The sequence below is a fragment of the Tilletiopsis washingtonensis genome (assembly GCF_003144115.1).
Source record: "Tilletiopsis washingtonensis strain MCA 4186 unplaced genomic scaffold FA09scaffold_7, whole genome shotgun sequence".
NCBI classification, from domain to species: domain Eukaryota; kingdom Fungi; phylum Basidiomycota; class Exobasidiomycetes; order Entylomatales; genus Tilletiopsis; species Tilletiopsis washingtonensis.
In genome coordinates, this window is record NW_020312004.1 from 295,039 (window position 1) to 308,021 (window position 12,983).

General features: G+C 68.7%; 3 protein-coding genes across 3 annotated transcripts; 2 read left to right on the plus strand and 1 right to left on the minus strand.

The window, feature by feature from the left end:
• The first annotated feature begins 467 nt into the window (after window positions 1-467).
• Window positions 468-6,797, plus strand: FA09DRAFT_329016 (FH2-domain-containing protein). The gene is made up of 3 exons (XM_025741997.1): window positions 468-1,036; window positions 1,111-5,203; window positions 5,268-6,797. Exons 1-3 carry the CDS (start codon window positions 863-865, stop codon window positions 6,425-6,427), a joined length of 5,427 nt encoding a protein of 1,808 aa, XP_025599339.1. The 5' UTR covers window positions 468-862; the 3' UTR covers window positions 6,428-6,797.
• Window positions 6,572-9,836, minus strand: FA09DRAFT_359668 (SDA1-domain-containing protein). The gene is made up of 7 exons (XM_025745147.1): window positions 9,468-9,836; window positions 9,138-9,292; window positions 8,288-9,064; window positions 7,363-8,224; window positions 7,037-7,303; window positions 6,875-6,957; window positions 6,572-6,797 (listed from the first exon to the last, which is right to left on the minus strand). The coding sequence occupies exons 1-7, from the start codon at window positions 9,801-9,803 to the stop codon at window positions 6,683-6,685; spliced, it is 2,595 nt and encodes an 864-aa protein (XP_025599340.1). The 5' UTR covers window positions 9,804-9,836; the 3' UTR covers window positions 6,572-6,682.
• A 217-nt stretch (window positions 9,837-10,053) lies between these two features.
• Window positions 10,054-12,983, plus strand: FA09DRAFT_325028 (DEAD-domain-containing protein; the record flags this gene model as incomplete). Its single annotated transcript, XM_025741149.1, has 2 exons — window positions 10,054-12,399; window positions 12,474-12,983. The coding sequence occupies 2 exons, from the start codon at window positions 10,054-10,056 to the stop codon at window positions 12,981-12,983; spliced, it is 2,856 nt and encodes a 951-aa protein (XP_025599341.1).

The window sequence follows — 12,983 nt, forward strand, 5'->3', positions numbered from 1 at the left end:
TTGCGTCGGCGCGCATGGTGCCGCTCTCAACGAGCCTTTACTTAGAGCGCCGCCGAAGCCATGCGATAGATATCCTCTGGGCCTCAGTCAGATGCAGCGCTCATGCTTGAGCCTTTGCCAGAGCAGCGAGATGAGCGCGACTGGCGAGGCGTGGCAGCGGCGCAGGGGGCATCACGGCGGCCACGGCGCTTCATCTCTCATGCAGCGCCCCCGCGGCGCGCTATCGCTGTGTCGGCGGCGGAGCACACACGCAGCGCCGCCGCAAGCGCTCCCGCGGCACGGCAGCGCCAGCAGGGGTGCAGCGGCAAGGCAGAGCAGCGGCAGCAGAGCAGCCAGAGGGCGTGAGAGCAGCACCGGCGCCGCGCGCGGCGAGAGCATCACGCGCGCCGTGCGCGCCGTGCGTGCTGGGCACAGCGTGCCAGCGGCCCACCGCGCGGCTCCTCCTCCTTGCCTCTTCTCCCTCTCTCCCCTTGTCTCTCTCACGCACACCTCGGCCTCTCGCGCTCCACGCGCTCGTGCAGCTCAGAGAGCAGCGTGCAGCTCGCCAGAACAGCCTCACGCCGTCGCCAGTCGTCGGACGGGCGCCCACACGCTCCCGCCGGCCGGGCTGCCTGCTCGCACACCGCGCGCGTCGCCTCTCGTCGCTGCACACCGGCGACGTCGCGAGCGCCAGGCCAGCCCCGCTCCTTTCTCCGCACGCGCACTGCTCCTGGATCTCTCACGCCGCCGCATTTGCGGGCGCGTATAGGTGCACAGAGCCCCGCGCTTCGCAGTGCAGAGCTGCCCGCCGGCGCCAGCGCACCCGCCAGCTCTCCTCTCGCCAGCGTCGGGGCGCAGTGGGCTGCGCTGAGCGCGCCCGGCGATGAACTCGATCTTCGGGCGCAACAAGACGCGGCCGCGCGGCGACACCAATGGCACGGACAGTGCTGGCGGGCTGGGCGCCGCGTATGGCACGGCAGAGGTCATCGGCAGCAGCTCGGGCGCGCGCATGCAGATCGGCAACCCAACGGGCTTCCAGCACAATGGCGGCGCATTCGTGAGTAGCCCGGCTGCGTAGAGGTGGCTTGCCTGCTTCCGAGTGCACGCTGAACCGCGCCGGCCGGCCGCCAGATGCAGATGGGCGGCGACCCGCGCGCCAGCACGTCGTCTCGCGCGCCGCGCGCCAGCCACGACGATGACTTTCGGCCATACGGCGCACCTGCCGCGGCCTCGCCGAGCAAGGGCGGCTCGCACACGCGCACGGCGTCGAGCGCCTCCTCTGCCATGACGCAGAGCTCGCGCTACGCGCCTTCGGGCTTCTCCGTGCCGACGGACTACGGACGGGTGGGCGCCGAGCATCTGCCCGGCCACAGCGGCGCCGAGATGGGCACGCGCTCGTCGCGCTACACGTCGTCGTCTTCGCACTCGACCGAGCGGCGCGGGCCGGTCTCGTCGCACGCCTCGGACATCCTGCATCGCATGAGCATCTCCAGTGCCGCCTCGGCATCGCTGGCGCAGCCCATGTGGAACACCGAGCACCACCACCAGCACACACCCGCCATGCCGCCGCGCTCCGGCGAGGGCGCCTCGAGCTCGTTGCACGGCAGCATGCACTCGGTGCAGGGCACGGGCGTCTCGGGTGCCAGCGGGCCAAGCAGCGGCTCGGGCGCGGGCGGCTTCCACTTTCCGCGGCCCGACGACGAGGAGCTGTCGCGCATGTTCTACGAGCTCATGCAGCAGCGCGACTTCCTCAACGTGCCCGGCGGCACGCTGCCCGACGAGCTCAAGGAGACGGCGTTCCGCAACATGCAGAACTTCCCCGCCGAGAAGAAGTGGCAGCTCGTGTACAACAGCAAGCTGACGGAGTGGCACGCCGAAAAGGAGCGCGAGCGCAACCGGCGCCAGGCCGGCACGGGCGCGCACGGCGCCAGCGGGCCCGGCGCGGCGGGCATGGTCATCACGCGCAACTCGCCCGAGTGGTTCATCAAGAAGTTCATGGACGGCACCGTCACGACGAAGCACATCGAGAGCCTGGCAGTGACGCTGCGCACGTGCGCAATCGGCTGGATCCAGAGCTTCGTCGAGAGCAAGGGCACGCCCGTGCTCGCCAGCTTCCTCAACGGCCTGCACTCCAAGGGCCACAAGACGGACAACGACGTGGCGCTCGAGTACGAGGTGCTCAAGGCGTTCCGCTCGCTCTTCAACTCGAAGCCCGGCGCCAACGATGCGCTGGCGCAGCCCAAGTGCATCAGCGGCATTGCACACTCGATGGTCTCGACGCACCTGGCGACGCGCAAGCAGGCCGCCGACATCCTGCTCTTTCTCTGTCACTGGGACAAGCCGACGGGCCACCGCCTCGTGCTGCGCGGCTTCGACGAGCTGAAGAAGTCGAGCGAGGACCACGGCCGCTTCGACGCCTGGTTCCGCATCCTCGAGCAGACCATCGACGGGCGCGGCCAGATGGGCAGCCGCGTCGGCGCCAGCGACGAGGTCAAGAAGCTCAGTCTCGGCGGCGGCAACACGGCGGCGGCGCACGAGTCGAGTCTCAACGAGTACGCCATCAACAACATGTTCCTCGTCAACGCCATTCTGAACCTCGACATTGTGCCCGAGTTCGAGGTGCGCGTGCACCTGCGCAACCAGATGGACGCGAGCGGCCTGCAGCGCATCCTCATCAAGATGCGCGCCTTCAAGAATCCCGATCTGGACCTGCAGATCGGCGTGTTTGAGAAGGGCGCAGAGGCGGACCACGAGGACGTGGTGGAGACGTTCAACCGCGAGGTGCTGACGGACATGTCGGACCCCGTCGACGTCTTCAAGGCCATCGTGGAGAAGGTGTCTGGCTCGCGCGCATACGACTTCTTCCTCAGTGCCCTGCAGCACCTGCTGCTCATCCGGCAGGACGGCGATGCGCTGGTGCATCACTACCAGCTCATCGACTCGCTCGTCACGTCCGTCGTCATGGACCGCAAGGGCGCCGTCGAGAGCAGCGACCTCAGCTCGCTGCTCGGCGTGAGCGTCAACAGCGTGCTCTCGCGCTTTGCCGACCAGGACCAGCAGGCTGCCACGGCCGCCGAGCTGCAGCGCACCAAGGCCGAGCTGCGCACTGCCGACAAGGAGCGGCAGCGCCTCGAGACGCAGCTCAACGAGAGCACCGAGGGGCTCGTCGGCGACTTGCAGCAGCAGATCGAGCGCCTCGAGGAAGACCTCTCCGTCGCGCGCGCCAACACATCCGCAGTGCAGGGCGAGATGGAGGACATGGAGAAGGCGTACATCGACCGCGTCGTGGCGCTCGAGATTCAGATCCGCGAGCTGTACGACATGCTGCGTGAGGCGCAGCTGGCCGGCGGCATTGCAGAGCCCGGCCAGGGCAGCCTGGACCGGCAGCAGCTCGTCGACACGCTCGAGAAGCAGCTGGAGCGCAACCGCACCATCAAGAAGCTCGAGGCCAACGCGCGCAAGAAGCCGGTCCCTGCGATGCCCGCGGCGCGCGAGGAAGAGGAGGTCGATGCGCGCAAGCGCATCTCGTCGAGTGTGCGGCGGCAGTCGCAGCGCAACAGCCGTGCAGCAGCCTCCGCAGCGGGCGACGAGCAGGGCGCAGCGCCGGACACTTCCAGCGACGAGGAGATCGACCCGCACAGCGATGCCGCGAAGTGGAAGATCCAGGCGACGCTGGCGGCGGGCATGGCCAAGAACGCAGAGCTGCAGAGCCGCATGACGGATGCGCGCGCCACGCGCAGACGCAAGGCCGACACGCCAGACGAGGAGCAGGACGCCGATGGCGCCGCTGCGCCTCCGCCGCCTCCGCCGCCGCCGCCACTCCCGCCGTCGGAGGAGGGCACATCGCTGCTCGACGAGATTCGCAGGCGGAAAGGCGCGCCCAACCGCACTGCAGCCACTCCGCCGCGCGAGATTGCCGCGGTGCCCATGCCGCCTCCTGCGCCGCCTGCGCCGGGCGCCATGGGCCCTCCGCCTCCACCTCCTCCGCCTCCGCCGCCGCCGCCACCGCCACCCCCGCCACCGCCGCCGCCGGGAGGCAGCGGCTTTGTGACGCCCAGCTCCTCACGCCCGCCCTCGCGAGCGGACGGAGGGCCGCCGCCTCCGCCACCTCCGCCACCGCCGCCGCCGCCCACGCCCGGGCAGCTTGCCGCGATCCCTGCCACGCCGCCGCCGCCGGCCCTCACGCCCGGCGGCATGTTTGGCACGCCGCCGACGGCGACTCCTGGCGGCGAGAGCTCGCGCGACTCGATGCTCAACATGCGCGCCAGCTATGCCGGCGACCTGGGCCCCGGTGGCCCGGCGCACGCGCCACCACCGCCGCCCATGGGAGGCTTCTTCGGCCACGCAGCGACGCGCAAGGAGGTGCTGGAGCAGGCCAAGGGCCGCATGAAGCAGCTGCAGTGGGACAAGCTGTCGGCGCAGCACGCCGCCGAGACGGTGTGGGGCCGCAACACGGCCGACGAGGTGCAGATCACCGAGATGCTGCGCTCGGGCGGTCTCTTCGAGGAGATGGAGGAGGACTTCAAGGCCAAGCAGGTCGCCAAGCGCGCCACGGCGGCGCTGGCCAAGAAGGAGAAGCTCGAGTTCAAGACGCACCTGAGCCTGCAGACGCGGCAGGGCATCGAGATGGTGCTGCGCCGCGTCAAGAGCAGTCTGACCGACGCCAAGCACGCGACGCCCGAGGAGGTGGCGCACCACATTGTCAACTGCGACGAGGCCGTGCTCGACGAGAGCTTCCTCACCGAGCTGCTGCGCCACTACCCCGAGAGCGAGACCAAGGGCCAGCTGGGCGAGTACCGCAATGCGTCGCACGAGGAGCTGCGCCTGCTGCACCCGGCCGACCGCCTCGTTGTGCTGCTGATGACGGTGCCGCACCTCAAGGAGAAGGTCAAGGGCCTGCTCTTCATGACGCGCTACCGCGACCTCTTCGACCTCATCAAGGAGGGCTCGCTGCGCATCCGCGAGGGCGCCGACGGCCTCGTGCAGGCAGAGCACTTTGCCCGCCTCCTCACGCTCATTCTCATGATGGGCAACTATCTCAACGCCACGGGCGTGCAGGGCGGCGCGTTCGGCTTCAAGATCTCGTCGATCAACAAGCTCGTCGACACCAAGGCCACCGACGGCACCACGCTGCTGCACTTTGTCGAGCGCACTATCTCCAAGTGCTTTCCCGAGGTCGAGGAGTTCCTCGACGAGCTGCAGAAGCCGTCCGAGGCGTGCCGCGGTGAGTGGCGGCAGAGTGTGATGGCGGTGCGCATTGACTGACGCCGCGACTTTGCGCTCCGCAGTGCAACTGCTCGACCTCAAGCGCGACCTGGCAGAGCTCAAGTCGGGCAGCGTGCAGCACAAGAAGGAGCTCGACCGCTTCCTCGACGAGGCCGAGGAGCGCCTCGAGGATCCGTACACGAAGCTCATGCTGCCGTTCCTCAACGAGGCGCACCAGGATCTGCAGCGCCTCTCGGACCAGGTGACGTTCACCGAGCGACAGTACGTCGAGGCGCTGCGCTACTTTGGCGAGGGCCCCGATCCGAAGCGCCGCGGCTTCCCGGCCGTGCAGCCGATGCGCACCGAGGACTTCTTTGGCGTCTTCCGCGAGTTCTGCACGGCCTACCGCAAGGTCAAGAGCGACAATGTGCGCATTGGCGAGCAGCGTGCCATCGAGGCCAAGCGCCGCGCGGCGGCCGAGGAGCGCGAGCGCGAGCGGCAAGAGGCCCTGGCGCGCAAGGAGGCCGGCGTCGACGACAGTGCGGTGCTCGAGACGCTGCTGGGCAACCTGCGCTCCGGCGGCGTGGTGCCGAAGCAGAAGCGCAAGGCGCGCGAGCGCGGCGAGGCGCGCCGCTCGGCGGCCAAGGCGGTGGATGGCTCGCCGGGCGCCGCACCGAGCATCGACGGCAACCCGTCGGACGTCGCCGCGGCCATGCTTGCGCGCCTGCAGGGCAGCGCCGGCGGCGCCACGACGCCGTCGGCCTCCTCGCGCCCGGTGCGCCGGCGCGACCGCAGAACGGGCGAGCCGCGCGATCGCGACAGCGGACGCACGAGCACCCTCTCGGCCGCGCCTCTCTCTGCTGCTTCGCTCGACGCCGACGCCGAGGAGCCAGCCACGCCGACGGAGCACGACGCCGTGCAGGAGCGCGACGAGGCGCAGAATGTCGCACACGAGGAGGAGCACGACGACGAGCTGCCCACGCCGCAGGCCAACGGACACGACGTCGACGACGGCTCGCCCTCGACGCCACGCACGCCCTCGACGCCCGGCGACGACGGCGCCGACGCACCCCTCTCGGCAGCGCAGCGCGCCTCGGCGCTCATGATGACGCCGGAGCGCACGCGGCAGCAGGCCGCGCTCGACGAGGCGGCCCTCGAGGCCGACCTCTCTGCCGGCAGCGGCCTGCAGGACTGGGTCGACCCGCACGACCTGTCGGGCTTCAGTGCGGCGTCGCAGGACTGAGCTGCATCGTCCGCCCGCCCCCTCTCTCCTAGATCCCCCTGGCCCTCCGCACTTGCTTGTGCACTCTTGCACACTCGCTTCCACGCCTCTCGGCGTCTCCTAATTTACCCCGCCTGCCCCTCCGCAATGCAGAGTGCCGGCTTTCGTCTCTGCACAGAAGTGACATTCGCGCGCCCAACGCGCAGCCCAGCGAGACAGCCGAGATCGACCGGATGGAGGGAAGAAGGGGAAAAGGAGGGGAGGCAGAGAAGGCCCTCACTTCATGCCACGCCGCTTGCGCTGCGTCTCGTGGTGCGCCTTGAGCTTGCGCGACTTTTCCGCCAGGCTCGTCTTGCTCTTGCTGCGCACCGACCAGGACTTGGAGGTCATGCTGTGAGGCGAGCGCCAGAGAGCGTCAGTGGCCGTGCATGAAAAGGAGGAAGGAGGAGGGGGGGGGGCAGAACGCACGCAAAGGCCTTGCTGCGCTTGCTCTTCTCCTCGTTGGTCGTCGAGCCACGCTGCTTCTTGCCCTTCTTGGAGCCAAACTTCTCCTGCGAGCGGGAAGGGGGATGGGGGGGGGGGGGCAATGTCAGCTGCTGCTCATCGCAAGTCACTTGACCCGCCACTCACTCTGCCCTCGCGGCCCTCGGCAATGCTGGCCATTCTCTCCTCATAGTCGGCCTTTCTCTTCTTGCGCGGCCCCAGGATCGTCGCTTCGTCGAGAAAGACGCCATCGGCCGAGGCAGCCGCGGCCGCCTGGGTGCGCTTGCGCGCCGCCTTGATCGACTCGACTTCGCGCTTCGCATTGGCGCCCACGCGCCCGCCCGCGGCGGCGGCCGCCTCGGCGGCGGCGAGGCGCAGCTCGGCCATCTTGGCGAAGTTTGCTGGCGTGAGGATCTGGGACGCAGGTGTGAGTCAAGCCAGAGGGAGGCAGCGAAGAGAAGGACCCAACTCACACGCGTGGTGGCCAGCTTGGAGAACTCCTGCTCGGCAGCCGCCGCGCTCTCGGCCACCTTGGCCGCCTCGCTCTGTTCGCCCTCGCCGCCCTCCTCCGAGTCGGCCTGGCTTGCCTCGTCGTCGTCGAGCTCCGCCGTCGCCTCGCCGCTCTTCTCGCGTCTGCGCTGCTCGCGTCTGCGTTCGCGGCGTGCGGCCAGGCGCTCCTTGATGCTGCGCTTGTCCTTGTTCTCGTCGGCCTTGTCCTTCTCCTCGTCGGAGTCCTCGACGTCAAACGCATCATCGCCGCCCTCATCCGAGCTGACGTCGATCCAGCCGCCGCTCGAGTCCGAGTCGTCGTCGCTGTCCTCCTCCCAGCCTGCCCAGGCTTTCCGCTCCGCCTCTTCCGGGTCCTCGTCCTCTTCGCCCTCGTGCTCCTCGAGATGCTTCTCCAGCAGCGCCAGGCCTGGGATGCCCACCTGTCCCTCATCCTCCTCGCCAAATGCCTTTGGCGCCTTGCCTTCCGCCACGCTGAGAGCGCCGCTCTTGCCGCGCTCCGAGCGCGCGAGCAGCGCCGGATTGACCTCGCGATAGAGCTGCAGCAGGCCTCGTGCGGCCGCGCCGACGCCCTTGTCCTTGCTCTTGCGGTAGCCCACCAGATCGGCGAGCAGCTCCTTCTCCATCGCCCAGGGCTGCCGCCGACACGTCTCGCGGATCGAGTTGATGCCCGCCGCCACGACTTCGGGCCCGACGCCCGGGTGCACAAACGCATCGGACAGCTTGCGCAGCACGGGCTGCAGCGCATCGGGCGGCGTCTGCGAGTGCACGGATTGCGCGAGCGAGACGAGGATGAGCGTGATGTGCACTTGATGCGGGTTGAGATACCTGCGGCAAAATGCGGCGTCAGCCACCGCATGCCACACAAAGGCAAACGAAAGCAAGACCCACTTGACGACGTAGGAGTAGAAGCTCAAGATGCAGCACTTGTGCGCTCCCATGACTCGGCTCAGCAGCTGCATCACTCGCACCTTGAGCTCGATGCCCATCTTGCGGTCGCCCTTGCTGAGATTCTCAAAGAGGCGCTCTCCGAACCCTTGCGGGTCGTTCAAAAGATACAGCGCCGCAAAGTTGGCTCTGCCATCTCCCTCTGCCACCTCTTCTCTGCCATCCTGCGCCTCTCGTCTGCGCTTGCGCGCCACCGCGGCGGCCTGGCGCACTTTGCGATCGCCGCCACGCGTCTTCTTGTTGACCTTGCGCGCGTGCTGCATCTTGTTCACGTCGGGAATGGCCGCTTCCTCCTCCGAGTCCGAGTCGGACGACTCGCCGTTCTCGGCATGGTGCAGATCGCCGAGGAAGAAGCGCACGGCGGAGGACTGCACCTTGGGATGGGGATGGAAGCAGGCCAGCGCAATGAGCGACACGGTCTTTGCGTCCTTCCAGATGTTCTTGCGCCACAGATCCGCCGCCAGCCGGACGGCCCACAGCGCCTCGCTGCGACTCTTGATCTCGCCGCGTGCGTGTGCGGCGTGCGGCTGCGGCGCGTCCCGGGAGGGCATGCCGCGCTCCACGACTGCAAAGAGGAGGCCCTGCACGACGCGGTTGAGACGATGGTTGAGCGACTTGCGGTTCTGCGCCTTGATGTCTTGCAGAATCGTCGTTTGGATGAGGGAGCGCAGAGAGGCAGAGGTGGTCATGCTCAGCAGAGGGAAGAGAGTGCGCAGCAGCCTGTGGGAGGTAGTAGAGCGCATGGTTCAGCGAAGAGCCCAAGGATGGCGCTAGGAAGGGCCAGGGAACTCACTCCTCGCTGGAGATGACCTCGCGGTTGCGCAGCAGCACGAGGGAGCGCACGGCCGAGCGCCGCACGTCGGCACCCAGACGCTCATGGTGCTGCAGCAGGAAGGCGGCCAGCTCGCCCGGGTACGAGGCGGTGAGCTGCGGGTACGAGGGCGCCAGCTGCGAGGCAGAAAAAGGTGGAGGGTGAGCAACGAGAGTCAGGGGCCAAGACGGCGTCTGGAGGGGCATGGAGAGCGAGCAGCACTGCTGTCGTTGCGCATGCGAGAGCAACGCCACTGATGCCACTGGGGAGCGCTCTGCTGCTGCCAGCGTGTCGCTGCTGCGCGCCACTCACCTGCGTGACGAACGAGAGGAGGGCACAAAAGTGCTCCTCCTGGTCCTTTGCCACTCTGGGCGCCGCCACATGGGCGCCGCCCTCGTCGGCGGCGCCGATTTCGGCGGCGTAGATGCGGCGGATGCTCTGGTAGTGGTGCCACTGGGCGGCAAACTCGTCTGCGTACGCCGGCGGGTCGCGCTTGACGAGGTTCTGCAGCGCGGGCAGGTTGCTGGCGTCGAGCAGGCCGCGTGCGCGCGAGCGGTGCGCCAGGCCGGAGCCGTCTGCGAGCGAGGAGGAGGCGGAGCGTGCAGGCGCCACGTGGGCGGCGGGCGCCGCCTGGGCCTTCTTGACCATGCTGCGACGAGAGGTGGGTGGGGAGGCGAAGAGGGAGAGGCGCGCGCGGCCAGGGCGGTGCCAGGAAGGAAGTGCAGCGCCGCCAGACGGCGGACACTGCTGAGGTGCCGCGAAAATTTGGCTCTAGCCGAGGTGCGCGCGGCGTGATGCAGGGCCCAGCGCGAAATGGAATTGGCCGTCGACGCCGAGCGCGCCGCCTTCTCGCCTCGCCTCAGCACCGCATCGCACACTCCTCATCACCCCTCGCACCATGGACGACGACGGCCTGCTCCTCAACTTCGCCGCGCCCGCCGCCGCCGGGCCCTCGCGCCCGCGCGCCGCCAAGGGCACGCCGCACCAGCGCGCCCAGGCGCAGCGTGCGGCGCGCGCCAGCCAGAGTGGCGCCGCTGCCGCCCAGCCTCGCGCCGATGCCTCTTCCTCGGCCACAGCAGCGGCAGCACCAGCACAGCGCAGAGCGCCCACTGCCGCTGCGCCGTCTGCCGCTCCTGCTGCGCCAGCTCCGCCACGCCCCCGGCAGAGCGGCGCGGGCACGCACGAGGCCAGAAGCACGCCGCGGGCGCAGCACGCGGCCTCGAGCGCACAGGCAGAGGCTGCGGCGGTGGCACAGGCCATCGAGGCAGCGCAGGCCAAGGGCCGGCACAAGCCCGCCAAGGCGGCTGCTGCCAAAGCCAGCGGCAGCGGCAGCGGCACTGGCAGCGCAGGTGCTTCTACAGCGCCCGCAAGGCCGCCGCCCGCCGGCGTCATCTCCTCGCTCTTCACCGGCGCCGCCAGTGCCGCTCCCGTCAAGGCCACGCCTGCTGCGCCAGCCGCGCAGCCCACGAATGCGCCTCTCGACACTTCCTCCTTCGCCTCCATCGGCCTTGATGCGCTGCTCGTGGCGCATCTCGCCGGACGCATGGGCATTGGCTCTGCTCCGACGTCGATCCAACGCGCCGCCTTGCCGCTTCTCATGGCCCCTTGCGCACGCGGCGCTCAGCGAGATGTCCTCATCCACGCCCAGACGGGCTCGGGAAAGACGCTTGCCTATCTGCTGCCCATCTTGCAGAGCCTGCTGCCGCTCTGCACCGACGCCGCCTCGTGGATCGACCGCAGTGTGGGCACGCTGGCCATCATTCTTGCCCCGACGCGAGAGCTGGCGCGCCAGATCTACGAGGTGGCAGAGAAGCTGGTGCAGCTGCATCTGAGTCCGCGACAGCGCGAGGCCATTGCGGCGGCGGAAGAGGCGGCGCAGAAGCAAGACGAGGAGGCATCGGATGAGGAGGAGACGCCCAGGCGCACACGCTGGCTGGTCCCCGGCTTGCTCTCCGGCGGCTCCACGCGCAATCACGAGAAGAGCAAGCTGCGCAAAGGCCTCCCCATCATCGTCGCTACGCCTGGCCGCCTGCTCGATCATCTGCAAAACACCACCTCGCTCGATGCGGGCAAGCTGCAGTGGCTGGTCCTCGACGAGGCGGATCGGCTGCTCGAGATGGGCTTCCGCGAGACGCTGGACGGCATCTTGAAGGCGCTCGAGGGAAGGAGACGCATGTCGAAGGAGACGGCAAGAGAGGCGATGCGGGAGAAGGGAGCCGAGGAGACCGACGAGACGGCCGATGGCATGGGCATCGAGTGGTGGAAGCATCCGAGACGGACGGTGCTCTGCTCCGCTACGCTGGATGAGAATGTGCAGGTGCTCGCTGGCAGCGCACTCGTGCAGCCCGTTGTTGTGCGCGCTCTGCCCGAGGAGGACAGGAAGCAGCAGCAGCAGCAAGCGCGCGCGAGAGACGCAGAGGCAGAGGCCCAGCCTGCAGTGACTGGCGAGAAAGACGTCAAGCTCAAAGCTGCGTCTCCCTCTGAAGCGCCCGTCGTTGCGCGCACGAACCTCGCCGCGCCAGCGCAGCTGCGGCAGCACTTCGTCGTCGTGCCGACCAAGCAACGCCTCGTCGTCCTGCTTGCGCTTCTGCGCCAAGCCGTCTCTCGCTCCAGCGACTCTTCGCCGAAAGCACGCCGCGTCATCGTCTTCATCTCCTGCACCGACGCCGTCGACTTTTTCTGGCGCGCCATGGGCGGGGCAAAGATGAGCGACGCAGAAGAGCCAAAGGAGGACGGCAGTGGCGAGGAGAAGCAGGCGGTCGCTCAGTCGTGCGAGGTCATTCCCTCGGCGCCTATCTTTCGACTGCATGGCTCCATGACGCAGTCGGAGCGCATTGCCTCGCTGCGGGCCTTCTCCAAGGCTGCGCCCGAGGCAGGAGGCGCCGCCATCTTGCTCTGCACGTCCGTTGCTGCGCGCGGCCTGGATCTGCCCGACGTCAGCTGCGTCGTGCAGCTCGACGCGCCCACCGAGGGCGGCGTCGACGAGTACCTGCATCGCGTCGGCCGCACAGCTCGAGTAGGCCGAGAGGGCCAGAGTTGGATCATGCTGCTGCCGCACGAGCGAGAGGCGGCGACGCGCCTCGAAAGGGCAATGAGCGGCCAGCAAGATGGCACTCCTCGCCTGCATGAGGTCGACGCGAGACAGGTGCTCAGGCACGGCTTTGGCGGTGGAGCGGCAGAGTACGAAGCAAGAGCGACGGATGCTCAGCTGGCGTTTGAGAGATGGGTGCTGCGCAGTGACGAGGTGAGTTCTTGCGTGTCCTTGCGCTTCCATCATGCCCCCGCTTCCAGCCGGCTCATCTCTTCACCTCCCTCCAGGCATCGGGCCTGGCACGGCGAGCATACCTCTCTCACATTCGCGCCTACGCCACGCATCCGGCCGCCGAGAAGGATCTCTTCTCCGTCTCTGCGCTCCAGCTTGGCCATCTGGCCAAGGCGTTTGCCCTGCGCGAAGCTCCGGCGGCCATCAAGGCCAATGCGCGAGCCGCAGGCGGCGGCGCAGGCAAGCAGGGCGACCGGCACGAGAAGCGCAAGGCTGCGTTTGATGCCGACGAAGAGCGGCGCGCCAGGCGCAAGGCGAAACGCATGGCTGCCGAGCCACACTCGACTGCGACGCGCGAGGAGCACGACGCCGAGGACGATGACAGTCTGGCGGCCATCGCTACGTATGCGGCCAAGCGTGCGGCAGAAAAGGCAGGCGGCAAGAACAAGGCGGACAAGACGGACGCCGAGGCGAGAATGTACGCCAAGGTCAGAGCGATGGGCCGCGCGACGCGCAAGGGAGGCGTGCTGGCCGCTCATGGAGCAGACGAGTTCCAGATCGGCTGA